This window comes from Macrosteles quadrilineatus, unplaced genomic scaffold (assembly GCF_028750875.1).
Source record: "Macrosteles quadrilineatus isolate MER2022 unplaced genomic scaffold, UCM_ALF_1.0 Scaffold_5__1_contigs__length_97177068, whole genome shotgun sequence".
Lineage (NCBI taxonomy): Eukaryota > Metazoa > Arthropoda > Insecta > Hemiptera > Cicadellidae > Macrosteles > Macrosteles quadrilineatus.
This window is the reverse complement of record NW_026542598.1, coordinates 81,570,105-81,592,189: the sequence shown is the minus strand read 5'-3', so window position 1 is coordinate 81,592,189 and position 22,085 is coordinate 81,570,105. Positions and strand designations below refer to the sequence as shown.

General features: G+C 34.0%; 1 protein-coding gene across 1 annotated transcript in view; it reads left to right on the top strand.

Annotated features, from left to right (window-relative positions):
- Window positions 1-22,085, top strand: part of LOC128995403 (dystonin-like) — a 204,773-nt gene that overhangs the window by 53,270 nt on the left and 129,418 nt on the right. The window contains exons 3-4 of the mRNA XM_054420412.1: window positions 17,182-17,238; window positions 19,091-19,180. Coding sequence (XP_054276387.1) covers window positions 17,182-17,238; window positions 19,091-19,180 — 147 coding nt within the window. The remainder of the gene's footprint in view (window positions 1-17,181; window positions 17,239-19,090; window positions 19,181-22,085) is intronic.

The following is a 22,085-nucleotide window of genomic DNA, read 5'->3' as shown; positions in this document are numbered from 1 at the left end:
ACATTAAACTGGCAAGCCGGCCGATGTTGGCAGATAAAGAAGCTGTAATCATGCGGTGATGTGTTGTAGCTCTGGGCGAGGGATCGCGAAAAGTTCGTAAATTAATTATAATTCGGTGTCCGTGGTCGTGGCAGAGGGCTGGTCGCCAGAGGGCACCACGACCTGTAATCCTGGGCCGGGCCCTGTTGTGGCTATGTGCACCACTGTACTGCTGATGTTATCTGTCTGTAGTACCTGGTGTACGTACTGATAGTGTAACAAATTTTGATTTCTTTGTGTGGTGGATTTTTTGTGCGAGTTAAAAGCTAGTTCAGGGCTTATTCGGGAAAATAGTTAATCATAGCTTAGGTTTGAGTGGCGTTTCGGAATCTGGAATCTAGTTTGAACCTAAGGTGAGAAAGTTCCAAAACATAATGAACAGTGAAATGCAGTAAAAACTTGAGCATCTCAAACGCAGCCTCTCATAGAATTGTATTTTAGTCAACATGAATTCCTATTGAAACAACAATTAGTTGAAAAAAAAACTAATTGATTTTTCAAACTGTTTCGATGCATCGTAAAAGAAGTGTTTACTGTCTTGCAAATTCAGTAAAAATCCTATCCGTGTAAATTGATTATATCTTCCTAATATATAGATATTTCCTGATTTACTACCCACTTGCATATTAGGTTCCGAAATAGCATTATCTTAACCAACAGTAAAATTTATCATAGATTTTATATTTGTATACCATACTCTCGTAGAGAAAGCTGCTTCTGAGAGTTCTATCTTATTTCTTGATTGGTAGACCACGTAAAGTGGCCTCCGAACCATCGGTTCATGGTTTGTGACAATCATTGACGGGATTTGAACCCGGGGCCCCAGGCCAGGAGGTCTATCACTCTTTTAAACTAGATGCAAATTTTGTAAGGGGAATTTCAGGGAAAAAAAGATTTATCTATCACCGTTAAATTCTCTAACCAGTCTAAAAATTTTAAGAAGAACTATACCGAACAAAAGTGTTATTTTTTGCCAAATTATCAATGTCAGGAGTTTGTTGCCACAAAGTTTTCGCATACGTAAACAATTTGAACTAAAACAAACTGATATCTTGTCGGAAGTAAACAGTTGAAAGACAGTCGGCTATGGATGTCACAGTCTAACAATAGTCCGTGGTTTGGCAGAGGAGGCGGGCCAATGGTGCGATACTCACCTTTGACTAGACTGACTTGGCAAACTATGTACCGAGCTGTCGCCAAATGGTTCAATAACTTTCAAGTGACAATGTTGTTGAAAGTTGGATGAATTGGAAGTTCTATATTGATGTTGGTGATAGTTTCTTTTGACTGTGGATACTGCAAGTGTTTATATTTACCAATACCAATAGTTTAGTTAAAATATCCGATGACAAGCAATATTTATAGATAGTTTCGTGACGGTGAGAAAATTGGGGGAAAATAAAAATAAAACTCCTGAAGGTAGCCTTGATGAAATTTATCTTATTGTCTTCAAATGACACGGACGTACTTGTGATACGACAAATAAGGAACTGATATAATTAAACAATAAAATTTGATGCTGGGAAAGCGGTTTTTATAAATACGATGAAAGGAAAGTGCATTGGTTTGTTTAATTGAACTGTAATGTTCTTCCTAATCCGTCAATTTTAGCTGGCTTTCCTCGTATGAGAGATATCGCTTATCACCATACATTATAGTGAAGTTTAGTTCAAATTGCTATACTTTATACTATAAAAAATACTCAATATGATAGCCCAATTTGACAAGAACTATACCGGTAACAAAACGTTGTCTTCATATGTGATAGAATAGCAACACTTTAATTTGTAATTGGGAAAAGATTCTTGGAGTTATGAAACAGAACAGTAGTTCAGAAAGCCAGAAATTCTTTTTCATCCATTTATTCACAAATTATGGGCTGTTATTCTTGATAAAGTTGATTAATCCAAATTAATCCTTGAAGAGATTTGAAATATCGTTGCAGTTATGGCAGTTTATTTGCCATAAATGTCCTTCTCCATATGTATGAGGAATTGACGTTTTACAACTATATCGACAGGTTGTCTGTTGAGGCATTTCTTAACGTAAAGCTGCAGACTAAACAAGCAACAAGGTGATTTACGTTGGCAAACGCAATGCGCAATGTTTACAGGATGAGTGATAAGACTGTGATAAGAAGAGATAAGCAGAGCAAGCGAGAGGCCTTGAATAGGCGTTACCATGACAAATATTTCATTGGCATTTACCTGCGCGGATGTTTCAAGTATGATGCCTCGACATCCAGTACGTGCTGTTATTGATTAATCGACCAATTACCAATTAATCAGGCTCATGTGCCAAGCGGAATTACTGCCGGACCTCAGATGAATACTAATCATCTTGCAGTAATGTCGCATCATTTGTAAAAAGTCCAAGGTAATTTCATATGTTGTCTTTGTAGTCCAGGATCTGAAGGGGGTTGAGCATGCATGAAAAGGGTGACGCAATTTTATTTCTGATTGTTGTTATAGGCACTATAGTGATCACGAAAACGCATGTCGTCGCCCCCCAGCGTGGTCGACAACCCGGGGGGGAGGGGGGCAATATGGCGGGGGGCGCCGTTTACTAAAACGCCTATAACTCGAGAAATATTCTAGGTAGAACATTGCAATAAACGTCAATTTACTCATAAAATTATGATCTTTAAAATTGTTAATGTAGTGAAATTCTTATCTTTGATGGTTTTTTAGTTATTTTATATTGAAGCTAAAAATCAATATGGGGTTATGGGGTTAAAATAGGTTTTTCCCATTTTTGACCCTAATAACCAAACAAATTGCAATTTATTTCTTAACCCATTTTGTAGAGCTTAAAAAAAGAAATAATTTAGTATAGCAAAGGGCTGTTGTATGCCTAACGGTTATGGATATAGTAAAAAAAACTTAAATTCAAAATGCCCATGTTATTCTTACGGAGAATCAAAAAAACTGTTGTAGTTTGCTTATATATGGATATATTATAATCAAATTTGGCAATTTTGTTTATTTCATACTAAGCTATCAACATTTCAATATAAAACTCACCTCAATACCTTCCCTGTAGCAGCAAACCTAGGTACTCATTATAATTCATTTTATTTAAATAGGAAATAAAGCTGACAGTTTTCAGGGAATATTTGAGTATAATATAATATTGAGTCTGCAGGTTTACTGCGGCAGGGGTACTTTTTAAAGCAACCGAAATTACAAGTACCAAGAGACACCTTTTAAGGATAAACATAGCTTTTATGTTTGTAGATCTATGAATAAAAAAAATTGATGAAAAATCAGGAAAAAATTATAGGAAAAACTGTTCTTTACTTAAGGTCCGTGAAGTTGGCGTACCCATATTAGCGTATCCACTTTTGGTCATACCAATCGTTAGTTCATCGTTAGTTCTCGATAGTTCCCAAATGTTTTCGTTAGTTCTCAAAAAATAAAAAAGTTATAGCCGATAATAAGTGGGTACGCTAACTTCACACTTCCGGGTTCTAGCGCGCGCCGTTTTCTGATGAGAAAAGTTTACATCTATATATCAATCGTTAGTTCTTCGTTAGTCCTCGACAGTTCCCAAATTTTTTCGTTAGTTCTCAAAAAATAAAAAAGTTACGAGGCATACAAAGTGGGTACGCTAACTTCACAATTGTACAATTTCCAGCGGGCACCGTTTTCTGACTAAAAACGCTTATATCTATATACCAATTTTTAGTTCTTCGTTATTTCTTGTTAGTTCCTCAATATTATTGCTTGTTCTTAAAAATTAAAAAGCCAATAAGCTCTTAAACGTGGTTATGCCAACCTCACACCCAAATCATTCCTAGCGTGCACCCTTGTCTGACTAAAAGTGCCTATATCTTAATATTAATCGTAAGTGCTTAATAGCTCACCGATTTATTTTGTTAGTTCTAAAAAGATTTAAAAATTGCACCTGATGAGTTGAAGCTGAATAAGGACGCTAATTTAACACCTACTCTAGCGTGCAACTGCATCTGACGAAAAAATTCTTTTTATTATTATTTTTTATTAGCTATGCTGTTATTGTTATGTTTTCCACTCGTTTTGTTGCTTGCCGCTGTCATTTTTGCCATCTTTTTGCCGTTTCTCCTTTTCGTTTTCCTTATTAACTAATTCATTTACATTGTTTTCAGTAAACTATTGCATAACTAGGCTAGTGTAGTAAGCAAGTATTCTATGTTATTTCATGTATAATTGTACCAAATATTAAAATGGAGCTATCCGTTGGAATGCAAAATAAAATAAAATAAAATAAATATTAATCGTTATTTCTAGATAGTTCTCCAGGATTTTCTTTAGTTCTAATAAATAAAACAAAGTTATGGCTGATAAAGTGGTTATATAAATGATACTTCCGATTTCTAGCGCGTCCTGTCATATGAAGAAAAACGCCTATATCTATTTACCAGTCGTTATCTCTGCTCGATAGTTATACAATTGTTTTGTCACTAATAAATAAATAAATAAATAAATAGACGTATAGCCCATAATGAATAGATAAACTAATTTAACACTTCTGATTACCAGCGCGCACCTTCATTCGACGAAAAATGCTTACAGTATACTACTATACAAAATAAATAGATTAGAGTCATTTTCAGCCGTGTCAAGCGCCATTTCAAGTTCTTCCGTCAACAAAATAAGCTGTCTCCAGACATGCGAGCATTTGCTGCCATTTGCTACTTGCGAGCGTAGGTACAGTCTGGAGCCGGCTATAGGCATGGAACTTGAATAAAACCCCCTTTTTGCAAATCATTAAACTAAATTTTAATTAATTATTTTATTATAAAAAATGTATCATAAGATAAAAATATTTATTCTCGGTATATATTAATAATCTAACACATTTAATTTTAAACGTATTTCTAAACTGTTTAAGAACGATGCTATGAATGTTTGAAAGAATAGTTGAGTGTACATTTTTGAGAACTATCCAGAGCTAACGAAGAACTAAATATTGGTATATAGATATAGGCATTTATAGTAAGAATACTGTGTCCACTGGAAATTCTATAGTTGAGAAGTTAGAGTGCCCACTTTGTATTCCTTATAACCTTTTTGTTTTTAGAGATCTAACATCAATATTAGAAAACTATCGAGAACTAACGATGAACTAACGATTGGTATATAGATATACTTGCTTACTACACTAGCCTAGTTATGCAATAGTTTACTGAAAACAATGTAAATGAATTAGTTAATAAGGAAAACGAAAAGGAGAAACGGCAAAAAGATGGCAAAAATGACAGCGGCAAGCAACAAAACGAGTGGAAAACATAACAATAACAGCATAGCTAATAAAAAATAATAATAAAAAGAATTTTTTCGTCAGATGCAGTTGCACGCTAGAGTAGGTGTTAAATTAGCGTCCTTATTCAGCTTCAACTCATCAGGTGCAATTTTTAAATCTTTTTAGAACTAACAAAATAAATCGGTGAGCTATTAAGCACTTACGATTAATATTAAGATATAGGCACTTTTAGTCAGACAAGGGTGCACGCTAGGAATGATTTGGGTGTGAGGTTGGCATAACCACGTTTAAGAGCTTATTGGCTTTTTAATTTTTAAGAACAAGCAATAATATTGAGGAACTAACAAGAAATAACGAAGAACTAAAAATTGGTATATAGATATAAGCGTTTTTAGTCAGAAAACGGTGCCCGCTGGAAATTGTACAATTGTGAAGTTAGCGTACCCACTTTGTATGCCTCGTAACTTTTTTATTTTTTGAGAACTAACGAAAAAATTTGGGAACTGTCGAGGACTAACGAAGAACTAACGATTGATATATAGATGTAAACATTTCTCATCAGAAAACGGCGCGCGCTAGAACCCGGAAGTGTGAAGTTAGCGTACCCACTTATTATCGGCTATAACTTTTTATTTTTTGAGAACTAACGAAAACATTTGGGAACTATCGAGAACTAACGATGAACTAACGATTGGTATGACCAAAAGTGGATACGCTAATATGGGTACGCCAACCGTAGCTCCTGATTTTTCATCAATTTTTTTTATTCATAGATCTACAAACATAAAAGCTATGTTTATCCTTAAAAGGTGTCTCTTGGTACTTGTAATTTCGGTTGCTTTAAAAAGTACCCCTGCCGCAGTAAACCTGCAGACTCAATATTATATTATACTCAAATATTCCCTGAAAACTGTCAGCTTTATTTCCTATTTAAATAAAATGAATTATAATGAGTACCTAGGTTTGCTGCTACAGGGAAGGTATTGAGGTGAGTTTTATATTGAAATGTTGATAGCTTAGTATGAAATAAACAAAATTGCCAAATTTGATTATAATATATCCATATATAAGCAAACTACAACAGTTTTTTTGATTCTCCGTAAGAATAACATGGGCATTTTGAATTTAAGTTTTTTTTACTATATCCATAACCGTTAGGCATACAACAGCCCTTTGCTATACTAAATTATTTCTTTTTTTAAGCTCTACAAAATGGGTTAAGAAATAAATTGCAATTTGTTTGGTTATTAGGGTCAAAAATGGGAAAACCCTATTTTAACCCCATAACCCCATATTGATTTTTAGCTTCAATATAAAATAACTAAAAAACCATCAAAGATACGAATTTCACTACATTAACAATTTTAAAGATCATAATTTTATGAGTAAATTGACGTTTATTGCAATGTTCTACCTAGAATAGTTCTCGAGTTATAGGCGTTTTAGTAAACGGCGCCCCCCGCCATATTGCCCCCCTCCCCCCCGGGTTGTCGACCACGCTGGGGGGCGACGACATGCGTTTTCGTGATCACTATAGTGCCTATAACAACAATCAGAAATAAAATTGCGTCACCCTTTTCATGCATGCTCAACCCCCTTCAGATCCTGGACTATTGGATGGTGTGAGTTGATTTTGAGCTTCATTCGCTGATGTTTTAATCATCCTTTTGAAATTCTTCTCTTTTCGACTTGAAAATTCAGCTGTAGGAAGCTGAAGAAATCAGATTTTGTCATGGATTGACTTATAAAATGTTGAACATGTTACTTTACATGTTATTTTTGAATAAGGATAGAACTAGATGTTCTAAAAATAAACGTCAACTTCAGTATAGATGTCGTTGAATAAAATTCTTTCTAGCTAAAAGTTGTCTACACAATCTTGCCACTGCGTGGGGTATTTCCTCTTTACCGTGTAGGTAGAGGTTGAACATTTGCGCACCCAACAATTTATGCAAACCAACCATCGCAGTAACAGATATTGTGATTTGCACTCACCGTTTTACATAATCAAAGAGCTTTTCGACCATTAATATTTCTATTTACCATATAAATGCTACAATATCTATAAATTGTAAGGAACTGGTCAGTTAACACCTTTGCGCTGAACATAACCTCAAATTCTACTACGCCGGCGCAGTGTCAGCTGGCGGTAATCCAATCAGAGACGATCAGCTGTTTGTTATACCACGGCTGCCAACCGCCGCTCGAGAAATTTACCTCTCGCACGTATAATTTAGACCGTTTATGGCCAATTTGTATGCTAAACCCGTCCACGCCGTTCCCTCCAATACAGTCCATGTGTGGGTAGAAATTCCTCGATCTTCCTGTTTTATTATTAATTGCGGTACACTATTTAATTTACTCGACCATTTTGCAATTTTTCACATGTCGATTTTAATAAGACGGTTTGACAGGTATTTTCTCTTGGGTGCGGTGAAATTAGATAGAATTAAATGACATTACGGACAATTTTGCGCGTTTACTGTTTTGTAGGTTGTTTCAGCCTATTATCGACTGTGTAATGCTGGAACGATTAGGTTTTTGACCTATAAAAGCTAAATTGTTTTTAAACATACTGAAACTTAACGTTTTTTATTCATATTATGTATACAAGCAATTGTGAATAGGTAATAGTTTTAAAATTTGCGAGAGGTTGTACATCGAAGCGTCGGTTAGACAAACTTAGTCACAATTTTCAGGCTGGTTCTTTGTGGAGAAGGGGTTTGTTCTTTTATTTTCTGTACAAACCTGGAAAACGTTTTTAAACTGCATATAACAATGTATTTATGAACTATCTTGCCTTATATAAGACATTGGCCCAAAGAATCAAAACCATAAACATACAACTTCCAATTCATACAACATTGTCACAAAAAGTTATTGGACCATTTGGCGATAGCTCGGTACTTATTTTGGCAGTCGTCGCGGTTTGCCAAGTCAGTCTAGTCAAAGGTGAGTATCGCACCATTGGCCCGCCTCCTCTGCCAAACCACGGACTATTGTTAGACTATGACATCCATAGCCTGTCTTTCAACTCTTTACTTCCGACAAGATATCAGTTTTAATATTTTTCAGATAATCAAACTTAGTGCCCAAAATCAGACATTGATTGGGAATATGTTTCATTTTTCCTTTCTCCTACAAACATACCCATAGCTCTGAGCTGTAAGCAGTACGGTAGAATGGACACTACTCCAATACGCAGTAGGTCGGGTCACAGTCTCATGATAATGTAATGATAAACGACAGGATAGGCGGGGCTGGCCCCGGCAACGTTAGTAATAGTAACATATATATTGCGAGGTCTATTTGCATTGTAACCTTTCAATTCATTCTTCTAAGTGATCACGCGATTCGCCGTGCAGCGATAATGGAGCTCCGGTTTGGTATTTTGATGAAGGTTAGTACAATGACAAGGAAAAATAGTCTTTTGATATACCGTACGTGAATTTATGCTACTCCTAAGGTGTCAAAATTGTATATTGGTTTGTTTGTCGTGGTCAAGCCGTTGCGCTGGACTTCTGTCGTGAAGTTTCGCGATCAAATACTGCTAATCACGAATGGTTTATGTGATAATTCTGTGACCCCTAGTTTGGATACACCTTCTATTGTAGGATCATCAATCTAGAAATAATGGGCATGTCTTTTAGCAGAGAAGAATTTTCGTTGTTAAGTATCCTCCTCTAGAAACCGCAGACATAAAAAAATCATTTTAGTTTTCGTCTTATAAATTGACATACAGCTTACACAGTTCCTTCTACGAAAAAGTTGTGTAAATTAATGTTTTTTGTACTGTATAAAAAAATACCCCCGCCGCAGCAAACCTGCCGTCTAAGCGAATTTCCATTTGGCCGAATTGATTTTCAATTGATCTATTTAAATAACATTAGGTTTAACGAGTACCTAGGTTTGCTGCTACAAGGAAACTAATAAAGTAGTGTGTTTTTAGTAAAATATTGATAGCTTACTATAAAATAAATAAATTTGCCAAGTTTGATCAAAATATATCCATAAACAAACAAACTACAACATTTTACAATATTCTCCATAAGAATAACATGGGAATTTTAAATTTACCATTTTTTTAGTTTTCTCCGTAACCAATAACCGTACAAAAACACTTTGATATACTGAATTGTTTGTTTTTTTAAGCTCTTTAAGAAGGTTTAGAAAAAAAATGGGAAATTTTGTGTTTTGAGGGTAAAAAGTGAGAAAACCCAATTTTTACCCCATAAAACCCCCCATAACACCCTGTTCCCATGGACCGATCATGCTGGATCGCGAACTCATTCAAGTTTATCCCGCCTTACACCTTCAAACCAAATTTCATCAAAATCGGATAAAAATTACTCAAGTTATCGTGTTCACGGACACATATATATATATATAAATCTATATATATATACACACACATATATATATATATATATATATATATATATATACATATATAAAAATTTGAACGAATGGTGTTTTTGGCCTCTGGGGACATTAAAATGAAAAAGCAAATCGGTCCCGGGCCTAAGTCTTACCATGAGACCTACGGTAATAGCTACTTCCCTATAGGGAAATTCGCTAAAACAAGAAAGCTGAACATTATGGCTTGCTTTTGTTGGTAAGCTCAATGACCAGCAGATCAAACATCACAATATTAAACACATACTGTTTGAGCTATGTAGAAGAATTGTGCTACTTCTTTACTGTTGATTTTTTGCGTGGTTAAAAATATTTATATTATCACAAGATGGTAGGCCAGGGATTGTTTTTCACATTACCTCAGACTAGACCTAGGGTTGCGGGATTTGAACCCAGAACATCATTCAGGAACTGAAGTTCCGCACTATTCCACTAGACAAAGTCGCCCCCTTTAAATTTATATTAAATTATTTAGTTTTTGTACAATCAAAATTGATAGCCTAATGAAAAATCGCATTTGGGTCGTGTATCGAATTACCTTGGAATCGATCAAGCAATTTTCCAATTTGTACCTGAGCATTAGTCTCTTGGTTACCGAGAAGAAAATTTGAAGAAATAAGTTACCTAATTGGTTAAACAACCTAATAAATCAGCTAACACACCCATCTACAGACATGACTCAAATATGGACACAACTCACGTATGTCGACGTGTACGACTCTATATATCCATAATAATATCGCCCGCGGGCCGTATCGCTACGTAGAAGGTCTAAAGCGATAAAAGCGATACACGCGGCCATCAACATGATGTGTCTGCGATAACGCGCTTTCCCCGCCAATTTATATGACGTTGCGCGCCAAACAATGCGCCCTTCGACAGGTGAAGGTACCAGCTGTCCAGTGGCCAGTGCTTACTTGATATTACGAATGTGATTTGAATGTGTACCTGAAATATTCACACGATTTGTATTTCACCTTGAATCATTTTGAGTTTTGTATGAACAATGTTCATATTAGGTCTGCACAGTCTAAATTTTGTCTGTGTTAAAAATCGGGTATTCCAGTACCAAGAACACCTTTGGTAGAAGCAGCACTAGCTGATAACCTAAATCAACGAATATCCCACTCAGAGCATGTTAGCTATTACTATTACTAACCGGCGTAACTAAGATCAATAGTTGCAAGAACTTGTATCAATATGTCCCTGATTGCGAAGGAAATGGGCGTGTGTTGTTTGCTTGTGTCTTGTTCATGTCTGTTTACTTGTCTTTGTCTAGTCGTGACAGGAACAGTGACAATACCTGCTGCATCTAACTGCAGACCACGGGAGTCCTGGAGGTTAAGCCAACGTGTCTAGCATTGATTATATATACACTATAATTAGTCTTGTATAATCAATGGTTCTTCCCCGTGGCAAAGTGATAAAACGTTAGTATCTTTTACCGGTGGCGCAGTGAAGTATTGAAATAAAAGGGAAACTGGTTACGAATAACGGATATTTGTCTTCGAGACATGGCAGATGTGTTTGGAAAATCAAATCTAATGTTGAATTTTAGGTCGTTCCGAAGGTGGATTTCTGCAATGCAACCAAGTAGACGGTATTTTCGCCACTTGGACGAAGCGCTAACCTAATGCAGACCCAAGATACTTATCTGTATTTCGTAATTTCTCAGAAAGTTTTCATACGACATCATAACGAAATTCTTCGTTATGATTTTTTTCGCTATGAATTCTTTCCGTCTTTTTTTACGGATTCATCAGCTCTTTAGTTCATTGCTAATACATTTTGGAATTGGATATAAAAACATTTTGGAATTGGATATCGAATTTGTGGCCATGATTACAGTCAATAGGCATTTGGGCTATAGTCTTTGCTGTGACCCAATAATTGTGTACTCAATCTAAAAATGTATACATCATGATATGCTCTATAACGTGTGTTTTTTTTTTTTTTTTTTTTTTTTTTTTTTTTTACAGTGTGTCATATTTAATTTTCTTTTGTGGTATTGAGCTTAATCTAATTTGTGCATGTATTTACCCACACAAATATTTACATTTAATTGCACCAATTGCTTTGTTTGCTATATTTTTACCTGTATCTACCTTGCAATTAATAGTTTGTTTCTTTTTTATTGCTTGCCCTTCAAAGCATTGGAAATATGTCAAGGTTAGTATATTTTTATTTGTGATTTGTTTGTTAATTCATTTTTCATTGTGTTATTCAGCCAAATTACTTAAATAAAGCATTATTGCAGTATTGTTTCATGGCCAACATAAGTTTAGAATCCCTGTATTTTTATTGTTAAATATCTAATTAAAGGTTCAAAAAAAATATGTTTGTTTAAAAAAATACTTGTTTTGCTCTACTAATCAGAAATGTGGACAATAAGGCCTCATGGCTATTGAATCAATTCAATGTTGCTGGAATATTTTATTTCTTTGATTTTTGTATTACAAAATATTGTACTGTAATACAATGTTTTGTATTGCGTAACTATTTTATGCTGTTTTCCCCTTGCATGCCAAAGTATCAATGCAATGCCATGAACAGTTTGGCGAACAGACCTTGGCCTACTGTTGTTTTGCATGTTCTAAAGTTAATTTTAATTGCAGTAGTTGTTAAAATTGTAAATTTTGTATAAATATTCAACCCTTTAAGCGTGAAGTGCTATTATTAAATCTTACTTTCTAACAAAGCTCTTTGCCTAATTTTCAAATACGGTACAAAACAATTGTGTATCATTTCTGTTATTAGGCTACAAAATGAGTTACTAAACTAATTACCGACCACTTTTCATATTCTAACCTTAAAGATAGGACCATTATTATCCCCTAGTGTATTCGTTCTCGTTCTTCGTGACGTTCCAATCCAGAGAGCTGAAACCCTACTGGACTGAGGCTGTTTTAGGACTTAGTCCTCTTCGGCCAGGGAAAGGATAGCAGCAGTAGCACAGACGTGTAAATAACGAGAGAGTGTGTAATAACAAATTGATTGCCAAGACCTAAAGTGACTTTTTTGGACTATATCCTCGACTCTAATTTATCCTTTTTTTACCCAAGGGAAAAAGAACTACAGTTACTTTGGTCCGGACAAAGAATACAATTCATACAATCATATTGTATAAAATTTTTGCTGCAAAAGGACAAAAATATTTTTGAATTCATACAGTTTACCCGTTATAAGATCGTCTTGTAGAAAAAAAAACAAAAAAAAACACACACACACACACACACATATATATATATATATATGAATTTGAACGGATGGTGATTTTGGCCTCTATGGACCTCAAAATGAAAAATTAAATCGGTCCCGGGTCCAGGTCTTACCATGAGTACTACGGTAATAGCTTATTCCCTATATGGGAGATTCGCTAAAAAAAAAATTGGAAGTGCTAACTCAGATAACTAAGTTACTGAAGTAGCCGAGCCGGAACATACTCACCACAGGGACAGTGAGTTAACAGAAGTGAAAACACGAAAACAAGCATTCAGTCAAGTGGTCCTCGAAATGTAAATATTGCGAGAAGTGAGTTTCCAGTGGTTGTTATTAGCATAGGCCAAGGCTCGGAGGACCATTGAGGCTGTTTATATACTGAGACGTAGAGGATGCAAGGCTATGACGGAGGAATACAGGAATCTCCACATTTCTGTTGAACATTTCATTTGAACATTTTTTAATCAAGAGAAGTTTTCCAAGTTAAAAATAGATCAATTTTTCACGTTTTTGGCAAAAGTACGTTCCCTGATTGATTAACACACAATCACATTACTTGTTAAAGGAAAATTTAACTAGATATAATATTTCAAAATTTCAAACTTGTAAAATAATATTACAAATATAAGATTACTTTCAGTTACGGAAAGTAAATAAAAGAAACGTCTTATAACACTTCAAACATATGTTTACGCTTATTATGTTACTCACAAGACGGTAAATATACAAAAAAGATAGTAAGTTACTTTTAGTTAAGACATTAATTAATAAAACTGTAGCCTACTCATTAAAAAATAAAAAGATTCTGAAACTCTAAGATTCTAAATTATTATTGTTTATATAGGCCTACTAGTGTTTTAAAACGTTTTATAAATAAATTATTAGTTTATGAATATTTGAGTTATAATAACTAAAATACAGTATATCCACTGTTTTATCCTTTAAGACCTTTAAAGAGAACCTAATTAGGTTGATATGCTTTGTTTGTTGGTCAAAATAGGAGAAAACTTAAGCATTTTCATTAGTTGGGAAACTCCAAAATTCTTTGCAGTGTTTTTTTATGTCAAACATTGAAAAGCATAGTTTCAAAGTTGGTATACAAGTTAATAGTATAAAGTCAATGTAACTTGTTTCTTATTTTGGTTCCCTACAGATACTTTGTATCAATACTTGTAAGAAATAAATTTCTCAACATTTAATACACAGTGTCGAGTGCAAAAACATACAAGCTGTTAGCGAGTTGGCAATTACCACTCTGGGAATTTACAGTAGTACATGATTTTATTTAGTACATGGTGTTACACCTTATATACGACTGTTCGGCCGACATGTACATGATCAATGAGCGAAAGTTTGCTACTAACTGCTCGATAATTAGTCCAGACAGCTCAATCCAGGGTTAAATTAAGTGGTAAAATATGACTAACGACACATATGTTACCACCTCGACAACTAAATTGTTAGGGGTGGAGTCGATATGTCTGTTAAATGATTTCCTGTTATTGGAAAATACAGTCTTCACCTTTGTAAAGGTATGAAAATTTGCTGTTGTGGATTTTTGGTAGCTAAAGTAGATATGGACTTGGTAAGCAGAAAGTCACTGGTTCGATCCTGTAAAAAGGTAATTTTTTATGGTTTTAAACTCGATGCAGCTGTTTTTGATCATCAGTTTTTTGGCTGTATTGGCTTAAAAACAGCTGGTCTTAGTAACAATATTATCGTCTCCTTCACTCAATGAGCAATATTTTAATCTTCTCTTAAATTCACACTTTTTGTGTCAGCTGTGATCCAGTCCAATATAATGGTAAATACCCCTGCCTCAGCAACCTGCAGACTAAGCGAATTCCTATTAAATTGGTTTTTTACTACAACTTTTCTTTAAACATTTCACATTTACTTCTCAGTTAAATAAAATTAGATTCTATAAGTACTGCTACGGTTGGTTTTGCTGCTATAGGGGAAGGGAAAAGTGTTTTTGATCAAAATATAATAATACAGGATGAAATAAATAAATTTGATATATTTGATCAAAATATATCCCATAAGTAGCAAATTACAAAATAGATTTTAAAATAAATAAACTTTAGACAAGAAACAAATGGTTTTTGTTGTGAAAAATATTGAAATGAATTGAAGTGAAAATATGAAATGAAAACTAACAATCTTTTCAACTGGGCGGTTTTTAAAGTACTGGACAAATTTAATATTTAATTTAATTTAATATTTTTAAAGACTAGCAAACATTTCAGTGTTCTTTGCGTTTTATAAATAAAACCATAGAAAAATTACCATGGTCATACCGTGATGTACATGTCTGTAACACTACAACCATTTTATGTGTTATACCGTGTTGGCACATAATTAAAAACTGATAATTTATGTAATTTAATTTGACATTATAATTGACTGAAGGAATGTTGTATACTGCTTGAAAATGTATAATTGAAAGCAAGTTTTAACATAAACTCTTCTGCTGAGTGGATAAAATACTGTTCAACTTAAAAGTCAAGTTTGCTGGTTTGATTTTAAACAAAGGTTATTTTGGTTCCAAATGCCATTTTGTCTTTGGGCTATTGTATGATTAGCAACAAGACCATTGTTTGAATGTTTTCTTGCAAATAACTTAAAATGTTCGCAGCGTTTGGACTAAAAAAAACCATTTGTTATTCATTGTTATGATAAATTTATTTAATGGTTAGAAAAAGATACAATATTTCAATATACATGGTTTTCAAAAATAAATCATTCAAGACAACATTTCTTAAGCAAAATAGCAGTCAACCAAAATATAAAGAGAGCTCTAATTTGTTCGAGCAATTTATTTCAGATAGGTTTCATCATTAGAATTCATCACATGTAAATTAATTTTCCAATCAGTTTGTTATTGCGTTGCATTAATGTCAGTGTTGTTTTTGAACGAGTTTCTTGTTAAGTTTAATCAACATGACACTAAAGGAAGTGTTGTTTTAGAAATCGCTCTACTCGAGACCTTGGCATTTGGAAATTTCACTCTCCTTCATCATCTTAAGATTTATAATGTCCTAATTTTCAAAACTTACTCTTTTTGGGCATAGATCACTAGCTCAGAATGACAGATGGGTTATACAACATGGAATGTAATTTCGGCCAAGATTTCGCTCAGGTTTAGTTTTGGTATTAATATTTTATCTTCCACAATAACTATTTAGATTGAGTTTCATTAACAAGTCCAATATTGCTATGAAAGCTGTTTAGTTTCCAAAATTATTGTAGCCTATTCATGTAATTTTTCTATTTTTTCTGATGAAAATACATTAATAAATATTCTAGGATGTTACTTACCCGGAACTCTTTAAACATTACAGTACTTCAGATTAGACCTACAGGGTCCCGTCATTGCTACAAACTACTGGTTATTAGGGGTATTAGAACCATCAAGGACCTCATGAACGATCTCGTGCTCTACCACTACACTAGCTCCCTGTTCTTGTACGTGTTAGGCTAGTATGTCTATATCAAAATACACTGGCCATGTTGTCCTTTTTGGCCGGTTGATCGTCAGACTCAGTCGGCTGAGAAAAATCAGTCGCAACGAGACTTACTATAAAAAGTTGAACGCTCAGTATCCACTTTTGTTCTGATTGTTATCAATCCCTATTAATATTATTATACTACCAATTCAAACGAGGAGTCGAGGACACTATTAAGGAGTATTACAACTCAAATGTGAATGAAGGATGAGTGTCTAGAGGGTCTAGAGTGAGATGCCTTGTGTAGCTTTCTGAATAAGATCGGGTGTTTAGCCAGGACATTATCATTATTAGCCCATATGATCATGTGGGTGTTTCCGTGGTAGTTTTGGAAATTGTGATGCTGCATAGTGACCTGTGATGTGTTTTATATACCTAAGATCAGCTGTTTAGCCTACACCATATATTAGCCCAATGATCATTGTCAATTGGGTGTTTCTGTATATTCTGCGGTAGTTCCGGAGGTTGTAATGCAGCGTAGTGACCTGTGATGTGTTTTACAGACGTAAGATCAGCTGTTTACCCTACACCATATGTTAGCCCAATGATCATTGTCAATTGGGTGTTTCTGTATATTCTGCGGTAGTTGCGGAGGTTGTGATGCAGTGTAGTGACCTGTGATGTGTTTTACAGACCTAATATCAGCTGTTTCGTCTGTACCATTTTTTAACCCAATGATCATTGTCAATTGGGTGTTTCTGTATATTCTATGGTAGTTTCAAGGCAGCGTAGTGACCTGTAATGTGTTTTACAGACGTACACTTGCCTGCACGTGTGTACAGAGTCAGGCAGTGGCACTTGTCCCCATGTCGTAAGTCCTCATGTGTTGTGTGTTGCATGAACTTGTGTGCACATTTGTGTGTCTCAGTCACCTGTTGTGTAGTTGTGTGTTTATAGCTAGTGTTTATGTGTGTCGGGGAGGAATAATGTGTTGGTGAGGTGGTCCTAAAAATTGTCAGTTGTGGAATATGTGCCGGAACATATGATGGGTATTACTATCATCACCCACTTGCTAATGAATTTGTGGTTAATTATAAATAGTGCTTTAGATCCAATAAATTGTTTATTAGTTGTGCGATAGTTCCCGGTTTTCTGGTACGATCATCAGTTTTGTTGTTTAATTCTCCACGCTTAAAAAAAGCGCAAGACATATTGTCCCTGATTCAGAAAAACACAAAATTAACTTAAAGTTACTTTGAAAATTTAGTGTTGAGTATACAAAATCAATAACAAAATATCAAATAACATATTAATTTAGTGAGAACTGAAAAGACACCACAATGGCTACTGTAGTGATAATATGTGTGCTAAATCAAATTAGGTTTGATGTATATGCTATAATTAAAATTAATTTTGTGTCAAAAATTAGAAATTTTTATTTTTTTTATAAGCAATTCACTAGTACTTCAAACAAAGAATAGTGTCACACATAATTTGATAATAGCTGTAATTAAGATTAGTTACAGATTCCAGTCAGACCCTGAATTTTCTGTTGTTCTTTCCTAATATTTTGTATGGATAAAACATTGGGTTTTCATTTGGATAGAAGATTTTGTAGAAGATTTGCAATAAGACTTGTTGGAACATTTTTTTTTTAAATTTTTGTTGAAGTGTATTTTTATAGTTTTTGTAATATGAAGTAACTTCTTTGATGTGTTAGTCTTCTTCTGTGATGCCTTCATTACCTGGATTGTTGTTTTTGTATTTTCTTTGCATTATTTTTACTTCACAAGACAAACAAAACTTGATGTTTCAGTAATTACAAATTTGTTTAATTTTTGTACTTGTTTGATGTCTTTATGTAGTGAGCAGTTTAATTTGTGGCTATAGAATAGACAATAATGTTTCTGCCATATTGTGATAAATTTTTTCACCTAGTTTTTATTTAGCTTTGGTGCAAATTTAAGTTACACTGCATGGACTTAGATGTCAAATTCACAAGTGACATTGTCATGTTTTACACAGCAACACTATTTTGTTCTGTATCTTGAATAATCTTTATAAATAGGTTTGATAAAATTTGTTTTTTCAATTGAGAAGAGAGTATATTTAATCAAGGAATTCAAAGGAACACACTTTTGACAGTTGTACTATATTGAAAATAAAATATTTGTAAACATGATCAAACTGTGCTTTTCATATATAGTAGGTTAGTAGGTAATGATCACATGGTTTATCGATTACAGACTCATTGTTTAAACCAATCAGATGAAGATCATTGTAACTCATGTTTCTGTCATATTTCTCATGATTTCTTTAAATTTAAAAATCTTTTTTACTAAGTAAAATAATGAATAAAAAAAAACATTTCTGTCAAAGGTAATGAACGATTAAGGCCCACTTTTTAAAGTATTTACCCTTTAAAGACAAAGAACCATTTAAGCACCACGCACACACTCACCAAACTTTTAACACAAATCAAAACCTACTTCATAAGGATGAGAACTATATTGGCAGTTTCCAAACTCACTTTTAGAAATCATGTAATCGTTATAAACGTTGAGGCTTATCAAACTTTACATTCATCTTAACATCCTTTGGAATTTTTGAGAAGTCAACGTGCAGTAGTCGCCGTTGACACCTGCTATCTTTTCCATGTTTGTTCATTCACTTGTTCGTTGTGTTCGTTGACAGTTACTGATTGTTGTTTGTTGTGTTTGCAGGCCAACAGACATGTCGGTGATCTGTTCCTGGACCTGCAGGATGGCCTCAACCTCATCTCCCTGTTGGAGGTTCTCTCCGGGGAACATCTGGTAAGTTACTTCAACCACCTGTAGTATAGTTCTGCCAGAATAATACACGAGGTTTCAAAATGAAAAATTAGATTTGATATGTTTAGTACTTGAAACCTGACAATCAACCAAAGTGTGCTTCATACAGAATTGAATTAAGCTAAGAATGAAGTTTAATTCTCGTATCAGCTGAGCGTCTGTTATTTGTCGAACACACCAATTTGTGTTCCGTCACTACAGTCTTTTTAGAGATTTCCTTTAAATTCCGAGTTCTTCCATTGCTGGTTTTCCTGCACAAACAACTTGTTTCTACGAGTTTCATATGCTATTCCAAAAAGTTGTTTGTGCCGAGGAGGTTGCTATATATGTTGTTCAAAACTTTTGTTTCACTTGAATTATTGATCCATAATTTGCAAATTCCAAAACACAAAAAAAAATATTTAAAAAAACCTTAAATTGTAATTACAAAACTGGCACTATTTGATCTAACCAAATCAGGCTTGCCAACACAGCACTTTCTAATCACCCAATAATTGATCAAACTAGTCTATACGAATATAATCTATTGTCTTTGTTTATACTTTAAAGTTGTAGTTACTTGAAGGTTTTTCAAATTTGATATTTAGGTTAGGTGGTGCTCTTGAGTTGGTACAATTACACATACAAACAATACAAATACACATACAGATGTGTGGAAAAACCAATGGTTTTCCTCCAAAAAAAAAACAACCACTAAGTTAGCAATCGAACCAATTAATTGATATTGAATTGTTTTAAGACATTTCTTTGATCCTAGGCTTAAAAGTTACAAAGCAGGGAAGATCCTACCCCCTAGATAACTACCCCTCATAATAAGAAAGAATGAAAATGGATGAATGGGAAGATGGTTTCATAATAGAGGCAAAATACTTATAAAGTATTACCTTTGACTATTAATACAACAACGGTATTACTCAACTTGGTCAGCCCTTGAGTAAAAAGTTCAGTTGTGCTCTTTTTACGCTATCATTCAGGATTTAATTGCAGTCAAGCTTTAAGTGCATTGCCACACCTAGATTCCTTCAGAGGTTAACATGCATCTTGCATTAGTTGATACTTGGTAGTAATAATAGTGGACATTCAAATTGCTCTTGTTAATTACTGGTGAAAGTGAAACCCTAGATATTTGTTTGAAAGTTCTGCTGATCTGCGATAGGGTTTTCTTGTAGACAATATTATTTTTGTTCATAACTTTTTGGACTGAAGTCATTTTTTAAGACTATTCTTTACTGGATAATATTTTACTATATCTAATGGGTTCAATTTGTTTGTATGAATATTTTTAACTTGCAAAGTGAGAGTACTTTTTAAGTAGTAATTTGTAGTATCTGGTCCTGAAGATATAGCCAGAGTATTAAAAGCGAGAATCTTCGATTTAAAAATCAACTAGCTGGTTTGGAGACGTGTGTAGGAAGTGTTTACTCAAATTTGAAATACCTTTGAATAATGTTGATATATACAATTTGTATTTCCAGTCACATTTTTACGTTTTTCGTTAGGGAATAGTCCAAACCACTGTTTTGTAACAAGGAAATGGTTTGGTTACCATCTATCATCAACTTAATGTAAAGTAATATTTTACATTAATTAAAATTTTTTTTGCAGAACTGCTAATCAACAATGTAACAATTACTTAGAAGTTATCAGAATGTAATGTGAACTGAAATGAACTCAAACCTGTTTCTTGCTCAGAGTAAAAGAAAATGATGATGCCAGCAACAACAGTTGGTTGTGATGTAATTGTTTATGGCCTTACAACAATGACTGTGACAAAATAGTCCTAGTTATGAGTCATAGATGATTTAAAACTTCTAAACATAACCATTATCTGATTCCAGCTGATAGTTGTTGTAGAAGATTGAAGTATTGCATAACATGTGTTCAAAAGTATTAAACCGCCTTCAAGTAATAGAAGTTTTTAACCAATTTTGGTGTAGGGTATAACAAAAATAAACATATACAACTATGACAATAACGTTGTGTGGTTTGATTATGGCTTTGTTGCTAAATAATTTTAATTATTTTACGCTGTTCTTAATTCTGCTCTGAATAATTTCAGCCTTTTGATTCCATCATTACCCATTGAGCATGCCTCAAGTTTTGGGTATGAGCAAACCAAGTTTGAATAGTGCCGTAGTTCTTCAATCTAAGTTCTCTACCAGATGTGCTGCGAGTGGTAGATATTAAATACCTATCTAAAGGGTAAAATCCTTCCAAATCACCCTAAAAACAAAAAAATTCCCAATTTCTCTCTAGACCTTTTTAAAGAGCCTACAAAAAATAATTTAGTATATCAAAGTATTTTTGTACAGTTATTGGTAATGGAGAAATTTTAAATTTAAAATTCCCATATTGTTCTTATGGAGAATATTGTAAAATGTTGTAGTTTGCTTGTTTATGGATATATTTTGATCAAACTTGGCAAATTTATTTATGTTATGCTAAGCTATTATTATTATTATAAAAAAAAACAAAAAAAAACACACTTTATTAGTTTCCTTGTAGCAGCAAACTTAGGTACTCGTTAATCCTAATATTACTTTAATAGATTTTATTGAAAATCAATTCAGACAAATTGAAATTTGCTAAGTCGGCAGGTTTGCTGCGGCGAGTGTATTTTTTCTTAGGTCCCACCTTCACACATAGGACGCTAGTTTAAAGCTTGAAACTGTTTCACACATTACTTCAAGCTAATCCTAGACGATTGAGGCATTATCACAAAGATAACATCCATTTGTGATTGGCGGGATTTGAACCTAGGATCTCGGGCTTTGAAGCCCCTACCTCTACCACTAGACCAGCTCGCTCTACTAAAAAAAGTGTACTGGCCAAATAATATTTATGAAAAATTAATTGTTAGCTAGAGTGGACGATGTAGTCGTAACAC